General features: G+C 35.2%; 1 protein-coding gene across 1 annotated transcript; it reads right to left on the minus strand.

The window, feature by feature from the left end:
* Nucleotides 1-2,081: 2,081 nt before the first annotated feature.
* LOC103937192 (auxin response factor 18) lies at nucleotides 2,082-5,538 on the minus strand. The gene is made up of 4 exons (XM_009347111.3): nucleotides 5,123-5,538; nucleotides 3,669-4,827; nucleotides 2,523-3,379; nucleotides 2,082-2,397 (listed from the first exon to the last, which is right to left on the minus strand). Exons 2-4 carry the CDS (start codon nucleotides 4,767-4,769, stop codon nucleotides 2,358-2,360), a joined length of 1,998 nt encoding a protein of 665 aa, XP_009345386.2. The 5' UTR covers nucleotides 4,770-4,827; nucleotides 5,123-5,538; the 3' UTR covers nucleotides 2,082-2,357.
* Nucleotides 5,539-16,751: the final 11,213 nt, after the last annotated feature.

The raw sequence follows: 16,751 nt of genomic DNA on the forward strand, positions 1-16,751 counted from the left end.
GTGATTGTTAAAGTAGAATTCTCATTTCTGGATTCTCCTTATTAGTTAATGTTTCTTGTATATCAAGTAAACTCAACCCTATGTATTGTAACCATTGTGCATTGACTCTATATGTAGTTAGAAATCAACGTAACATGTTTACTGACTAAATAAAACATTATGTCACATGCTTTTCCTCAACATTTGCTTCATGATGTTCTTTGTGTTGACTTTGAGATTAATCAATGGCTTAAACTCTGGTGTTAAACTTAATTATATTTTACGTTCTCATGCGATGCGTGCGGGTGATTAGAAAAGGCAAAATTAATTAAGATCCAAACGGAAACACAGGTTGGAATTTGTTTGCAAAAACCCGTGTCAGAAATCCGATCGATACAGTTGACTAATAAGGGGAGTAGGGACGCAAGCAAACGTGGGAAATCTTGGATCTTGGTCACTAAAATATAACATAATATTGAGAACCACATCATCGTTTTACATTTGTAATCCCAAAAACGAGTTCTAATTTTCAATGTTGTCTATTATTATTGTTGACCAACATGGATTTTATTTATTTGGAATTTTGTTGTACAAATACACCGATAATATTTCAGGGAAATATATCGATGTTTCATCAATAATCATATTGATGTTGAATCCTTGACTTAATCACTTATGCTAATTTTAAGGTATGAAGTTTTTATCACAAAAAGTTTTTGTACAATAAAAAATAAAACTATTTACTATAAATTATAATTTGTTTTAAAAGATGATTGATGCGAGACGTTTAACATTATTTGACATAAAAATGTTTTCTTTTGTCAAATGAAGATCCAAATTCCACGCAGAAAGAATGTGTGATGTCTCAGCATCTTTTGCTGTCTTTTAATAATTTGGTTTGTCATGTGGATTTGTCCATCTTGTGAGATTTGTAAAATGTCAACCTAATCTTAATTTTATATTTGAAAAATAAAAAAATTAAAAAATTTCGTATGAACAATTCAAAGTAAGCATTGGGTTGGAATTACTTGGCTCATGAATCTTTGTCTGTTTGATTTTATTTATTTATTTATTTAGTTTTAAAAAGAAAAGATCAAATTTTTATGAAATGTTAAGTGGAGAACAGAAATCCTCATTTGACTGATTTTTTATGATCTCAAGCTTTAAAAGAAAAATAGTTCAAATCCCAAAACTTATATTTGTGGCAGAATAGTAGATTAAAATGGTTAGGATTCTGAAACTTGTCATGTTTACAGTTATCAAAACTCCCAAGAGTGTATTTGGGTTCATGATTTTCAATGCTCAAAACATGGATCAATGGTTCAACTCATCTAAACAAGAAATCCTTCAAGATCTCTGGTATATGAAAAATTGTTAAAAACTAAAATCGACACCTGTTATTTGTCACATCCCGGCCCGGGACGGATCACTTCCCGGCCCCGCTCCACTACCGTAGCACGATATTGTCCGCTTTGGGCTTACCATTCCCTCACGGTTTTGTTTTTGGGAACTCACGAGCAACTTCCCAGTGGGTCACCCATCATGGGATTGCTCTAGCCCCATTCTCGCTTAACTTCGGAGTTCCTACGGAACCCAAAGCCAGTGAGCTCCCAAAAGGTCTCGTGCTAGGTAGAGATGGGAATATACATATAAGGATCACTCTCCTGGACGATGTGGGATGTCACATTATTGGTTATCTTCTCTCTTCATGTTAAGTTGCAAATTAAAATTTGAAAGATATGACTAATTTACGATTACAGTATCATAGTGTCACGTGTTATAATATGAGTGAACAATGTGATTGATATTTTATGAACTTTGTGATAACATCAAATGTGATAATTTGCCTGAAGTAGTCACGCCGCATGACAGTGTGAATAAAAAATATAACTCATCAACTAGGTGTGAAGGAAAGGAGTAAAAGGGGGAATGCAAATCTTGCTTTCTTTGGCCAAGAGGCAACATAAGACACACTTGCGTGCTTCACTTTGATGCCGAGTTATTGGCATAAAATGCTGTTTTTTTGTAGAAAATTTTGTAGAGAAGGATTAGGCGAGATAGCTCTTTATCAACAATCGTGTGCGAGGCACCAACCCTCCCCGAAGAAGAAACGACATGTTCTTCACATTACGTAATTATAGATCCATATTACACAACAATACACCCAAAAAAAATATTTGCCCACTTGTATAAAATTAAAAGTGCAGCCTTTGAAAATTTTAAAATGGATCATTTATGAAGTGCTTGTAAATGTATATTTTGTGAAGTAAAACTTCATAAAATATCCATTTGTAAGGATAAAAGCATGAATTTTTATGGTCTCTTCAAGATCCGTGCATTGGTGCATTGGTGCAAAGACAAGCATGAGGCTATCACAGTTACGCCATATAAAGTCTTTTTGCCGTCTTCAAAAAGTCACTGCCAAAACAAACAATACAAACAAGATTGTAAGTGGTGATCATATAGATAATGAAAAACCTAGAAGAAAATAATGCTCATTCAAGTAAATGATTTGAAAGGCAATAAAGCATGCGTAAAAATACCCGAATGGCTCGTCTCCGGTGTGTTTAACAACACCTGATGCATCTCGGTAGAGCACATTTCTTAACATCTTTGAACTTTCTTTGCCAAACATACCAGCTAGCTTTCCATACAATTCTTGGTATGATCTAAGGACAGAGAGATCAAGAGTCCCCACATCCCCTGAATCAATACACACTTTGCAATAACCAGTCTCCAAACTAAGATCGCTGTCATCTGTCTTCCAAGGAGACCCTCCATCAGAACAATTTTCCACTGAACCATGGCGATGTGACGTAGAACCAGAGCCATCAGAACAATTTGTTGTTTTCTTTGGATGTCCATCTGAATCATCACCGGATGAGCTCTTAGATATATGTTGCCCTGTAACAATTAGCTGACCGAATAATACTATGTGAGGTGTCTTTATCTCATCATTATCCTTCAAACTTTGAGTGGGACAACAAGAGATATTATCATTGCTTTCAGCTTTGCGCATAAAGCTGCCCCCAATGGTTTCAAGAGGGGCAAAATGACGAAGTTGTTGAAACCCAATTGGAAACAGACCCGATTGCAATTTGTTGAAGAAGAGCTCCGATGAAGATAGTCCAAACTGAGCTTGCCTGGCTCCCTGTATGCCTGCAGATTGGTTGTCCGATACATTACATAAGGGGTTGCTCGAATTTAGGAAGTTGCTACAAACTGATGGCACGGAAAGTTGGCCAACAAGGGAATAGTCTGGGTTATGTTGAAGCCGCAACTTCTTTCTTGGAGGCGAAAAGGGAGATGGATGGATGGATGGTACGCTCGGTACCAATTCAACCAACCATGGGCTAACACGTTTCACATTTTGGAGCAAATCTGGCTCATCCCATGAAACCTAAAAAAAAAAATATTTTGTTTAATGTCTAACAAATGATAATTTCATATTTATATTCAACATACTATTATCAGTATCAGCCATGAATGTATGAATACAATTTACTCACAAAAAAATATAATTTGACTTGCTAAAAAAGGTATCTATTGAATCACAGATGCACATTTATGTTATAGGATGACAATTTAGCAATAATTTGGGAAGTAGTAGTGAAGATCAATTACATAGTTTTGGTTTTGGAAGATTAAACTCAATATGATAAAAACTATGTAGTATGTATGTAACCTACCTGTAGAAGACGCCATGGAGACTCGGGCCAACAGATGGGATGTGCAACCTGAACAGAAGATACGGTTCCCATGAACCAGCTTATCCGAGAAGAATCCTCAGTTTCAAAGGGCATTTTGAACCTCATTCCTGAGCACCACCGTATTTGCATTGCATCTCTCACAGCTGAAGCCTTAACACAAAACTCCGGTGTGCTTTCACGGGGATAGTACACAACCTCAAAGGGCTGGCCATTGGCAGCAAGAGTTGTAGCTTCTATAACATATTCAGCCCTCATTTTTCCCTTGGCGTCATCACTCGAACCTTTTTCAAACACTTTATTACCATTCTCCCTTGAAAAGCCAGAATAACCCCCATATTCAGAGCCAGAATTTCCAGCAGTAGTATTCCATCCAGATGGGTATTCAGGTCCACCGCCAATTCCCCTCTTAGCCCTTCTAATCCCAACACAGAGATCACCATTTTCCGCTCTGAAAAACACAATGGAATCCCCAGCAACAAGCTTCTTCTGATTCACGAAATTACTCCACCCCGTTGTCAAAAGGTGACGCCGAGGAGTACCTCTATAGATATGCCTAAACTTCCAAATCTCGCCATGCACATCCTTTGCAAGAATGGTCTGAACAGGAGGCTCAGCCGAGTAATCCAAGCGCGGGAAGATGGTCTCCGCACAGTAACGAGGCACAGAGAAGCCTCCCCCATTGTTAGCATCAGATTGGGTCAATGTCTTGGCAAATGATGTGGGTTTCTCCGGATTCTCAACTGTTCCATTGTTTCCCACAAACCCATCATCCTCAAGATCAAAACCACTCTCTCTCACCGGAATCAGCCTCATTTTCGCAAAAACCTCATCCGTTTCGGGATCTGCCATGTATCTGATAGCAGATATCTTGGAGAGAATGAGTGGTGGAATTCTAGAATTCCCAAAATCCACTTTCCCATGGGTGTACTCAGCATGGCCCTGAGGAAAGTAGAAGACTTTAGAGTTAATGGGCGGCATTTGAACCATGCCGCCGGCGCAGGCGTGCCAGAATTGAGAATCCAGCCATTTCTCTGAGTTGCTCCTCAATGGTTCTCTTACAGAATCCATAACTGTAATCATTGTGTCAAACAATCTATGACCCTCTTTATGTCTGACTGCTTTCCTCAGTAAAATGCAGCTGTTAACAAAACAAATTTACAGAAAAATAATCAAGTCAGATATAGCAGTGGCCAGGGAAAACCCCATTTTTTCTACAGAAAAAAGCTCACAAAAATTCTGATTTTAAAATCACAAAACAAAACTGAAAACTACAGAAGAAAAGTTTCAATCTTGAGTTAATCATCAATGAAAAATCCAGGACATTTACGAGTATAATTTCTGGGATTTATGAAAAAACACCAAAAGATGAAAAATTTCAGAAACAACAGCAGAAACTTTAGATTAAAGAGAGACAACAAGTGCATATAATTTACCTGCGTTTCAGAACAAGCTAAGATAACGATACGAGAGACGAAAACTCCACCACGATTTGGATTCCCCTGAAATATCAAGAGGGTTGTTGGTGTGGCCCCTGTGACTTTGTAAGTGTGAACTGTAAAGGGTCGGCCTCTGTCTCCTCTCTCTCTCTCTAGAAAACTGAACTGGGTTTTCTGGGTGAAAAAAGAAGGCAGTTGTTGCTGTTGGAAGGTGCTGAGGTTGAAGCTTCGTTGCCGACCAGAGCAGACAGTTGGGAGCGTGTGTGGAAAGAGAGACTTAGACAAGGGACACACACGCATACCAAAAGGTTAAAGCCACCCTTTTTAAATTCATGTTTATTATTATTATTTTCCTTTTTACTTTATGTTCTGTTTATTTCAGTCGGGCAAGAGATTTGCGCGATTTTTTCCATGGTTTCGGATCGCAAAGGTCTTCACAACTCACCAATATATTACGCTTTTATTTTATATATACTAATCTTTCCGCACACGATTCATGCACATGTGTGAGATTTTAATGATACATGTGCTAAGAAAAGCCAATCTTGCTTGGAAGGCACAAGGCTCGTGGCCATGCATTAAACAAAGTAAGCCAATTAAGTGGCATTAAACATTCCAATTATTTTAAGTTCATGCATTACTGAAGGCTTCCCCACAGCAATCAAGGCCATTTATTTTATGTCAAGGTCACAAAAACACACTTTGGAAGGCTTGAAAACGCAAGTCAAAGTTGAGGGAAACTGAACAAATATGTTTCCTTATTAATTAGTTTGTTTGTAGATTTCTGCTTTTCTTCTATAAATCCACCGGATTAATTCCAACTTATGCGCCTAATGATTTTGTGTGCGTTCTAAAACATACATTTCATCGTTTTTCTATAGGTTTATGCATGGTTTATGTTGACATTTCAATTTTATTTTCTCACTAAATCTCCTTAATTAATGCACAAGAGAAAATATGTCTTCTATTGATACATTAATTCGTAAAATTTACGATTTAAGTAGTACAACATCCGTAAAAATCATGCTCCGTTTTGAATTCTCTCACGAATTTTTTGTGATATAACATTGACAACGTTTTTTTTCATCGAAGTGGTATCCAAACTCGTGCCCAAAAATTTAGGAAATGTTGGACTATTGGATTAAAAGTAAAATAAGGGTTACTTCTTCCAACTCTTTTCCCATCTTTTATGCTAGATCGATTGCTAAACACCAACATTGTGTGTATAACCTAAGTGCGCTTAGAAGTTGAGTTTGCACATATATCGCAAAATAGTTTTTAAAAATTGCGAGTTTCGTGCACAACTCTGAAATCAAGGCAGTGGGTTTAACCAAATTACATGGACTATAATCAAGTTTATCTTGTCCGATGCCCTAACTCTTTGGGATTAACCATGGTTAAGTACAGTTCAGTGTGTACTATAAACCATATGATCAGTAGTTCTTAGTTTACTCCCCTAACATTTTCACTGGTTGTTATTTGTGTTCCTGAATTTTTGCTTCTGGACATGGTCTTGTCGTGCTATTTGATTCTAAGGATAAGAACAACATTAAAAAAAAACATTAAAAATGCATTCATGTAAAAGAAAGAAAAATGAAATTTTATCGGATATGCATGTTACTGTTGAAATAGAATGTCTTAACTTTAAAATTTTTAGGGTTTGCTCAAGTGGTGAGGATGGCGGAGAAAAGTTGACCTAGATAAATTTTTAGGGTTTTCACTGGCAAATATACTATTGACTTATATTTCTCTTTTCCTTCCCGCGGGACTGGTAGTTGTAGTGCCTTGTATTTCTCTTTACTTCGATATATTAATCTTTCACAACAACAACAACAAAAAAAAACTATTGACTTGTTTGCTATAAACTCTATATATCATATATAATTACAAAGAAAACAGAGAGAATTGATTAGAATTAGCATTTGGATCGTAGCCAAGTCATGATACAAAATGCTAAATTTTGATTTTGATGGGAGATTATGGTAAAGAATTAATGGGATTAATTTGGGATTAGAGAATGTAGTCGATAATGTACCAAAAGCGATATTAAGGCACTAGGACAAATTAATATGACAATGGGATGAGATTTAAAGAAAAGACAAATCATTCGGCTAATCACTTCCGTCGATCTTATTCGGCTATATGAAGGATTTATATAGGACAAATTAATATTTAGTTATGAGTTTTAACATTTAATATTGAGTTTTGACCCAACTGTAAATGAAACCAGAAACTGCACAAATATAATCAAGCACAACGTAGGATATTAATCAAAACCATGAATAGTGCGCATGATAAGTTTAGCAGCATTCGATCTTCACTTAGTTATAGAGGAAGTCCTATAAGATCGACTTAGACGGATATGAGAACGATATATATAATGAGTTTGATATTAAGTTGTGTCTCATGATTATAAGTCATCATTTATGGATTAATCTTACTGAAAAAATGGGAACAACATCATCCGAATCTCAAGGTACCATCAAACTGCCTCCAACTTGATAAACACCAAGCAGACATTCTTGAGAACCAAAACTGTTAAAAGTAGACGTAGAAAGTGACCTTCACCAGACATATGTTCAACAAATGGACACGAACAGTTCAGACCTAAATAGTTGTAAGAGATGCAAACACTGACAAGTTCACCAATTGTGTCAAAATTCATCAAATCCTAATCTATTTCTCAACAAACTTTACGACTTGACCCCCACTAGTCATTGACATAACATGATGTTCACATTAACGTAATTATACATCCATATAACACCACAATACACCCAAAAACACAATTGCTCTCTTTTATAAAATTCAAAGTTCAGCCTTGAAAAATTGAAAATGGATCATTTGTGAGGTGCATTTTAAGTGTTTATTTTATGAAGTAATACTTCATAAAATATACCATTTATAAGGATAAAACCATGAATTTTTATGTATAGTAGAATGTAAGGATGAAATGTCACACTACCTAATGAAACAATCACACACTTAGTTTACACCCTTTCCAAGTGTTATTTCAACCTTGTTTCCTTTCTCATCTAAAAAACATGAAATGGAAATTTGCATAGATAAAATTATCAAAAGACTTTTAGATAATATCACATAATGCATGCATTTTTTTCACCACACTTGCTAGTTTATTTAGGTTGAGATATTGGAGAAAACTAGAAAATTACATTGTTAATGAAAATTTCATCCAATGACAATTTAGCCCACATATATCGCAAAATAGTTAATAAAAATTGCGATTATGGCAAAAAAATAATGGGATTAAATTTGGATTTGAGAATGGACTTGTTAAAACACTAGGACAAATTAATATGACAATGGGATGGGATTTAAAGATAAGCCAAATCGTTCCGCTATCACCTCGGTCGGTCTTATTGAAGGATTCATGTGATTAAGTCCATGATACAACTGTAAATATATCATGAGTTTTAGTCCATTCTACACCATATGAAGGATTTATAGTACTAATTAATAATTATGGATTTATAACTTTTAATATTGAGTAATTGGTCCAACTGTAAATGTAACCAGAAACTGCAAAAATAGAAATATCAAGCACATTGTAGGACATTAATCAAAACCATGAATAACGCATAAGTTTAACAACATTTGGTCTTTACTTAGTCATAGAGAAGGTCTTATAAGATTGATTTAGACGGATATGAAAACGATATATCTATAGCAAGTTTGATATTGAGTTGTGCCTCATGATAACTTGTCATGCATGGATTAGCGTTACTGAAAAAATGGGAACCGTGCAGAGCTGAATAAGGGTTACAGACTCATCATCCGAATCTCAAATACCATCAAATTGCCTCCATCTTGATAAACACCTAGCAGACATTCTTGAGAGCCAAAGCTGTTAAAAGTAGACGTAGAAAGTGACCTTAACCAGACATGTGTTCTACAAATGGACACGAAAAGTTCAGACCGTAAATAGTTGGAGGATATGCAAACACTAACAACTACACTAATTGTGTCAAAATTCATCAACCCTAAACCTATTTCTCAACAAACTTTACGACTTGACCCCCACAATTTATTATTCTAATTAGTTGGCCTCTCATATATGTGGTCGGCCACGCTTCTAGGTCTTCTATATACGCCAGAACACGAGTTCCTAACTAACCCTAAGCCCCATTCATTTAAGGGTCTCTAACTAACTGGAGGTTGTCTAGTCACTTTGGGCTAATTGTCCCTCTCACTTGGGGGTCTTTGAGAAGGACTTTCCAACATGCAGTTAACGTTATAATTTATATGGCATCGATGGGGTGATGAGTGCTCAAAAAGTCAAATGCACTACTTCTTGGTTCTTGCTAGGAAATTAATTCACGTGTAAGGAAAACTAACTTGTTTTCATTTAGTAATAATGGAAGCAAAACTTTTGATGTAATTCACATAAACTAAGAGGTGTTTTGTGTGAGATGCGTTTGTTGTTTTTGGTAACCACCCCATATCCTCCTGGTTTGAGGAACCACCCGATATCCTCCTTGACATTTTATTGTCCGAGGATGGTGCTTGACTCTTTTTGTGTTTTTCTTTCCAACTAAGTCTCGCTTGTGGTCTAGCATTAATTGAAATTGAATTAGATAACTCTTCAGATTTAATTTATGTTGAAGAAAGAATATGTCAATTTCCAAAAGTTTTGTTTGACTATAAGGTAAAAGATGGATTAGTTATGAAGAAAATTTATCATTTTTACTGGATGGAACTGACAGTGTAAGTGTTAAAATTTCATTTCATTTGATCTTCTACTTCTAACTTAGACAAAGTTTGAGTATTGACATTCATTTTTTACTTTACATGCATTGAATTTAATGAGTTTTATTAATCAAAGCCCTTGACGGTACAAAAATTATGTTAATAACGCGATCAATCAAAGAAAAAAGGTAGATTTAATCACTCAGTTGTGATAATAGTGTTATTTTTCTGTTTTACCCTTTGAATGAATTGGCATCATGTAAAAGAGGTGATCAGCAACAACTGACAACCAGAGTCACAAGTCATGCAAGCAGTCCGCTGCCGGAGCCGGCTATAACGTGTAATTCTTCAACCACAGTTCATCGTCATGTGGCCAGCATCCAACAGTATATGGTTACAGGGGAATGGGCCCTACACTGCTGCTGTAAATCTCGTCAGTGAGATGATGGGGATGGGATAATGGGAAAGATGGGGACATGACGCGTCTGGGGGAAGTGGGGCCCCTGACCGAATCTCTGTCGTTTCTTCTGTTGGCCCTACAACAGTGAAAATGTCAAAAACACCAGATGAAAAAGCTGAAAGCTGTTTCGGAGGCTGACTCTTTTCACTTTTAAATACTTAATAAACGGGGTTTGAGTATTTTTAAGAATATCAGCTTTTTTCTTTCTTTCTGATATGATGAAATAAAATCATTAATTTATGTGACGCAAAAAAACTATTTGTCGATTGTCATTACTAGTATAATGTTTCATATAACGAGGTAAATATTAAGCATTATTTTTTCGGCTTGATTTTGCCCATTTGACACGTGTAGTCATAATCGGATCATGTAGGTTAGGTTATTGCACTCTTTCTTTATTCTTTATTTTGGTGATCAATTTTAAATAATAAATGCTAATTCCTATACAAGTGCGAAGTGTGAACTAGTCAAGTGGATATAGTAGTGTCATTATTTGTAAGTAAGCTCGTAGCGTGGGTGAGGAGCCGCAATAATTGGGGTTTACAATAACATTAAGGGGCTGCAAAGCAAAGCAGATGCAGTAAATATTTAGTCGAAATTAAGCGGCGGAGTGGTTGGAAATTTGCATGAACATCGGAGGCTTCAACTTGAGCAACATTGATGGGGGCTGGTGCTGCTACACATGGCGGGCACATAGGCAGCGGCAGCTCCTGCTCACATGCCGCTCCGCTAGCCACGGCCGCTGCCCTCGATTCTTCCTTCGTTTGGGAGCTTTAACTTTCAATTGGTCAACTCGTTAGCTAGCACTGCTCTTATTTAATTAACTAATTAATTATCCACTAGGTTTTGTTTGTTTAATGAATAAGACTGACAAACATCAATGCTATTGAGTCATTGACTCGATAATTAAATGGTTTGATTCATGATCCCGAGTCTAATAACATTGTTAATTACAATGTTTTCTTCAATTAATTAATGTTGTATGTTTATTTTGATGAAGCAATTGCTTTGAGAATCAAAAGAAACTTGTCACACGTGAGCTTGGTCTCTCGATCATTTTATCAAAAATGTGAATGCCGGCCATAATTTGAGGCTTGAGAGTTTTGAGTCCTACAAACTAAAGGGTGCATAATATATATATATATATATATATGTGTGTGTGTGTGTGTGTGTGTGTGTGTGTGTTTAGGGCAAATCCGTGACACTATTTTTTTTACAAAGTATTTGTAGGGCCCACTCTGTAATGTATTTTAACTGATTCAAAACGCTTATCTTTTATAATATTATTCATAGATCATTCTTGCAAAAAATTAACAACTCCAAAACCATGAAGATATTCATTTGTAGTGAAGAAAATAGACAAATACAATTCTACAAAGAAACCATAAACCTTTAGTCCAACGGTCATATGATTTCAAATTTGGGTGATTTTTGGTAGACATGACCTTTAAGGGAAGACTTAAAAGACAAACGGGTGTAAAAAATTAAGGAAAAAAAATGATATCTCGGATCCATCCTACACACACACACATCCGTATATGTATACAGAAAAATGGAATGACTTGGTTTATTAGAGCTTAAAATGTGTGGGTGATCAAGTAGTTGGTTCACATGCCAAAAACAGCTCATATCAAATCACACAAAAGTTGGAAAAAGTTTTAGATATGGTTGTTGCATGTTTATCATACTCAAAAATATTGAGATATAACATAGGGAGACTTTGGATGTTGTCCCTAGTTATGACTATTCTTTGACTGAAACCTTGTTGGTTTTTAATTTTTTTTCGAAGTCCTTAAAATTAATGTGATAATTTATTTCTATGTATGTTACTAATTTTTTAAATTAAAAATTAAAATTTATAGTCCCCCCGGATCCATTGCGGGAAAGGGATAATCTAGAACTTAGAGTTGTAAATTATATACTTTATGGAAATGGTAAACCAATTTGGGGAATTTCGAGCACAAGTATTCAATTAGTTCGAACCTGTTTACTATTGAACTGAGACCAAGATAAAAAAAATTCTTCTATCGAGGAGGCCCGTTCTTCCTTTATTGAAGTAAGTGCAACTGGTCTGATTCAAGATTTCCTAAGTATCAACTTAGTGAAATCCCATACTTCGTACATCCGAAAAAGGAATGATCCATTAGGTTAGGGATTAACCTCTGATAATAGGTCGGATCGTACCAATATCAACCATATTAATGAGATTTTTATCTTCATTTCTAATTCCACCTCTTTCTGAGTGTGTTGTACGTGTAGTCACCAACAAATCAGGGTTTACGAAACAAAATAATGAGACAATTGTTATTGTTGTACTCATTATGTGAGAAATCCCGTTATAAATGTTATAGAAACAACTGCGCTATTAAGTCACGTGATGGGTATATAGGAACAACTGCCATATCGCTTATGCAAATTTTTGTCGAGAAGTACATTGAAGGTTTACACAATACCATCAATCTCACTTTTTATGCTGCATGGCCCTTCATAATGCAGTTGCTCTTGCTCCGCACATTTTATGCGAGTTTTTGTTAATAAGAGTGGGTAACGTAACATCTGGATATCAAAACATCGCGACGACATTGTTCTTCCATTTCTATGTGTTATGAGCTTATAAGACACTTGGTAGGTTTGGGCATATTAGGAAGTGGACTTTTGGGCTTAGCAATACAATTGGACTTCGAAACATGTCCATCTTCCAATCAAACTAATAGAAAATGAAAAAGAAAGTTTTCCACAATGGTTTATGCGAACTTGAATATCAACTTAAGAATCAAGTTGCTTGAGCTTTGATTCTTATAGCACTGTTTTCATAGTGCTGTAAATTTAATTAACTTGGCAAAGTATTTAATAAAAATCAAACTCATGAGATCCATCATTGATTAAATTCACTTATGTATATTGTACTTAAATTTTCTGACTGAATTTGTGAGTTTGAATTCAACGTATGAAATCTCTAAATTACTTGGTTTACGATCAGGTAATAATCAGAGTAGAGATTATGGCCTTGTTTGGTTTGTAGGATTGAACTAAACTTAATCTCTCTCTAATTTCAAGGTATGTTGGGGAGAGAAATGAAAAAATTGTCTAATTATGGGGTAAGGGTTCGTGAAGAAAATAGTGCAGTTTTGCTCACCCCTATTAATTACCGTTAGATTAGTTTAAGTTTCGAGAGTTGTGTATTAAACCAATTAAACCAAACTAATCTAGACAATTAATGGAGGGGTTTGAGCATCACCGTCACTTTAAGGTGTGAGCAAATTTGCACTTTGAAGAAAACTTTCGTATTTCAATCCTCTCTAAAATAGGAGGACAAGAAATGATGAGTTTTTCTGAATGCTAATCCTCTTCTAATACCTGCCATATGAAAAAGCATTCACTCTTATTCTAATATGCCTTGAAGTTAAAAAGTTATCCATTTCAATTCAATCCTACGTAATCAACCTTATGACTATTTTTAATAATGACACTTTTTTTTTGGGTGCGCAATCAGCTTTTTTCGGTTGCATTTGAAATGCATTGGGCCTAATCCTATCCACCTCAATAGTTGCCAGTTTGGACTTTCTAAAGACTATTTTTGGTCCAATTTTTGGGTCACCATTTCCACAAAGTCAATTTTCAGGCCAACCCATAATCCAAAATTTGCAAGTAGTTTAAGTAACTACCCCACATTATTTGAGTTTTAAACCAAACTCATTAGGTTGCCCAGACTATTCATTTTACAGGGAAAATAGACGCCATACAAATCTCGTTTTTCACCCAATATTTTTTAGGAATATTTTTACTCACCATCTTATTTATGATCATTAGATGAGTTTAAATTTTGATATTTGTGGATTATAACTCATCTAACAATTATAAATAGACTGGTGAGCAAAAATACACCCATTTTTTTTAAAAGGTTTTAATTAAATTTGTAATGTAATTGAAATGTCCAATCAAACTTTAAAACATGCATTTCATATGATTAGTCCAGTCAGCAGGTTAATAACAAAAATGACAGTAATTAACAGCAGGATATTATGAAATGATTGATGGTAATCCTATTTATTTGGTTTATTATGCGCATAATAAATACTATCATTGTTTGGTAATATAAAGTTGATATTTTTCTTCATTTGGTTCGCGTTTGGTCAGATTGAGACGCGTTGCCTAAGTCTTTTGACACACAACCTTATAAGAATTTCTAACCCCTCCCAAAGGAGAAGAGATCCTCTCCAGATCTCTTCCACCAAGATCACCAGATTAAGTGATTTAGGTCTTTGAAACTTTATCCAACGGTCCACCTATTTTGACTCATAAAAGCTATAATAGTTTTTTGCCGTTGGATGAAATTTCAAAGGCCTGGATCACTTGATCCAGTGGCCTTGGTGGAAGAGATCCGGAGAGGATCTATTTTCCTCCCAAACTAGCCAAACCCAATGTATGTAATTCAGAAAACAAGTTTGCATGGACTTTCTGTTACGTGACAGGTTAAAAGACAAGTTCGAACATATGTTACGAATCTTAATTATTATCAAAAACTTATAATATGCGGTAAATTCTAATTGGATAGTGTGTCATTCAGCCGGCCACATGACAAGAAAACTTCTACGAAAGTTTTAATATTTCGTAGGAAAACTAATAAAATGGCTTAAAAAACCTAAAGCTTAACAAAACAAAAAAATCATTCAACTAACTTTATTTAATATTTAAGATAAAATTCAATATCAAATCAGCCTAATAAGCTTAGTCCGACCTTTACAACTTACCGAGTTTTCGATTTTACCCCTTAAAATTTTTTGCCCAATTTGTTTATGAGCTTGTTTTTGTCAGATTGGCATGTGAATATTTCACCATAAATTAATGATAACCTTCAATCCTTATTTATAAAATGACTTGAATCCACTGGTTTTCTGCTGCCACTTAAATTTTTAAAAATTGTGCACATAACTAAATAAAATCCTTATTGTTCTGATCATTAGGGGTTAATTAACCTTTAAGCAACGTTGTTGCAGAAAGATTAATATTAATTAATTAGCACATTGTTAGCATCACTTAGTCAAATTGGCAAAACATAAACCTTAAAATAACGTTACGCAAGTGCCCAACTGAGAAAATCAGAGTCAAATCCAGCAAAAAGTAAAAATATATATGGATTGCAAATCTTCCAACCTCCTAACAAAAACCCTAAAAAACCAGACCAAGAATTTAAAATTAGTCCCAATTTGAATCATCCCAAAAGGAGAAATTTGGGTTTTAGGGGGAAAGAGGAATTGAAATCTCTCTAAAAATTTGAAGACTTTTGCAGTTGATATAGAACAATGCTTGGCTACTTAAGAATAAGTAGGAACTTCTATTCAAAACTCAATGTGTTTGAATCACATAGCTTTGTTCTTATTATTAGAACCGTTCATATTATGGATCACTTTATACAAACCATCTCTGCAAAAATTAAATTAAAACTATGGTCGTTTAGTCAATCTATTGTAGTAAAATACATAGATGGTTTGTAATGCTTTTACCAATTTCGTTCATCTGTTCTTATACAATTCGATGAGTAAACGACCTTAGTTTAATTGACTTTTTGCAGAGGCAACCTTTGTAGAGTGATTTATATTATGGACAGTTCCGATCATGAACACGAAGTTCTCTAAATCAACAACAAACAAATTTGAATAGGAACACCAACTCATTTTTTGAGTAGCTAAATATTGTTCGATGATACATATATGCTATTTTTGTGCTTGATTAGTTTGAAAGATGAATGAAATAATATGTAGCACTAGCAACTATAACAAATTCATCTAGGACCACTTTGTAACGCTCACTTCATGAACATGACATTTCAGAACAAGTGGAATTAATGGGGAAAATCATGTGCTAGGGGTTTAATGGATTGAAGGTACATTTCCATTATACCAACTAGAGTACGTGTTTGAAACGGGATGTATACTTTCTTTTCTTTGTCGTACATGTGGAGAGTGACACAGAAAATAACATTTACACCTTGTAGCAGGTGAGATTTGCGTTCTTGTATCGGTGTTCAAGAGAAGGATGTGTGAGAGTATCAAGGGAGGAGAGAGAAATAGGAGGAGTATACACCGGTTGCAGGTGAGTTTTCTTTCGTATTTGCATTATCACATCGTTATCCAAGAGAACCATGTGCTTTTCTCTTATAGTTTTGAAAATGTAGGAAGTCAAGTAGATGGGTGCATAGATTATGACACAAATTGTTCTCCTCAATTGCAAACTTCAAATGTGGAACGACGACCTCATAGCAACAGAAAATGATTACTCAAATGTGCAAAAAATTTTGATGGAAACAACAACCACCAATTGCCATCATTAATCATTAAGCTTTCCTTCTTCTTCAAGCCAAACTTTTGTGGAAATTTGAGTGCTTCAACCAGAAGGGAAGAAAATTAGGTACACCCGAAGAACGAAAAACCAAAAACAAGAGCGAATGAAACCGATACG

This window comes from the organism of the source record quoted next, unplaced genomic scaffold (genome assembly GCF_019419815.1).
Source record: "Pyrus x bretschneideri cultivar Hongxiangsu unplaced genomic scaffold, Pyrus_bretschneideri_v1 Contig4, whole genome shotgun sequence".
Lineage (NCBI taxonomy): Eukaryota > Viridiplantae > Streptophyta > Magnoliopsida > Rosales > Rosaceae > Pyrus > Pyrus x bretschneideri.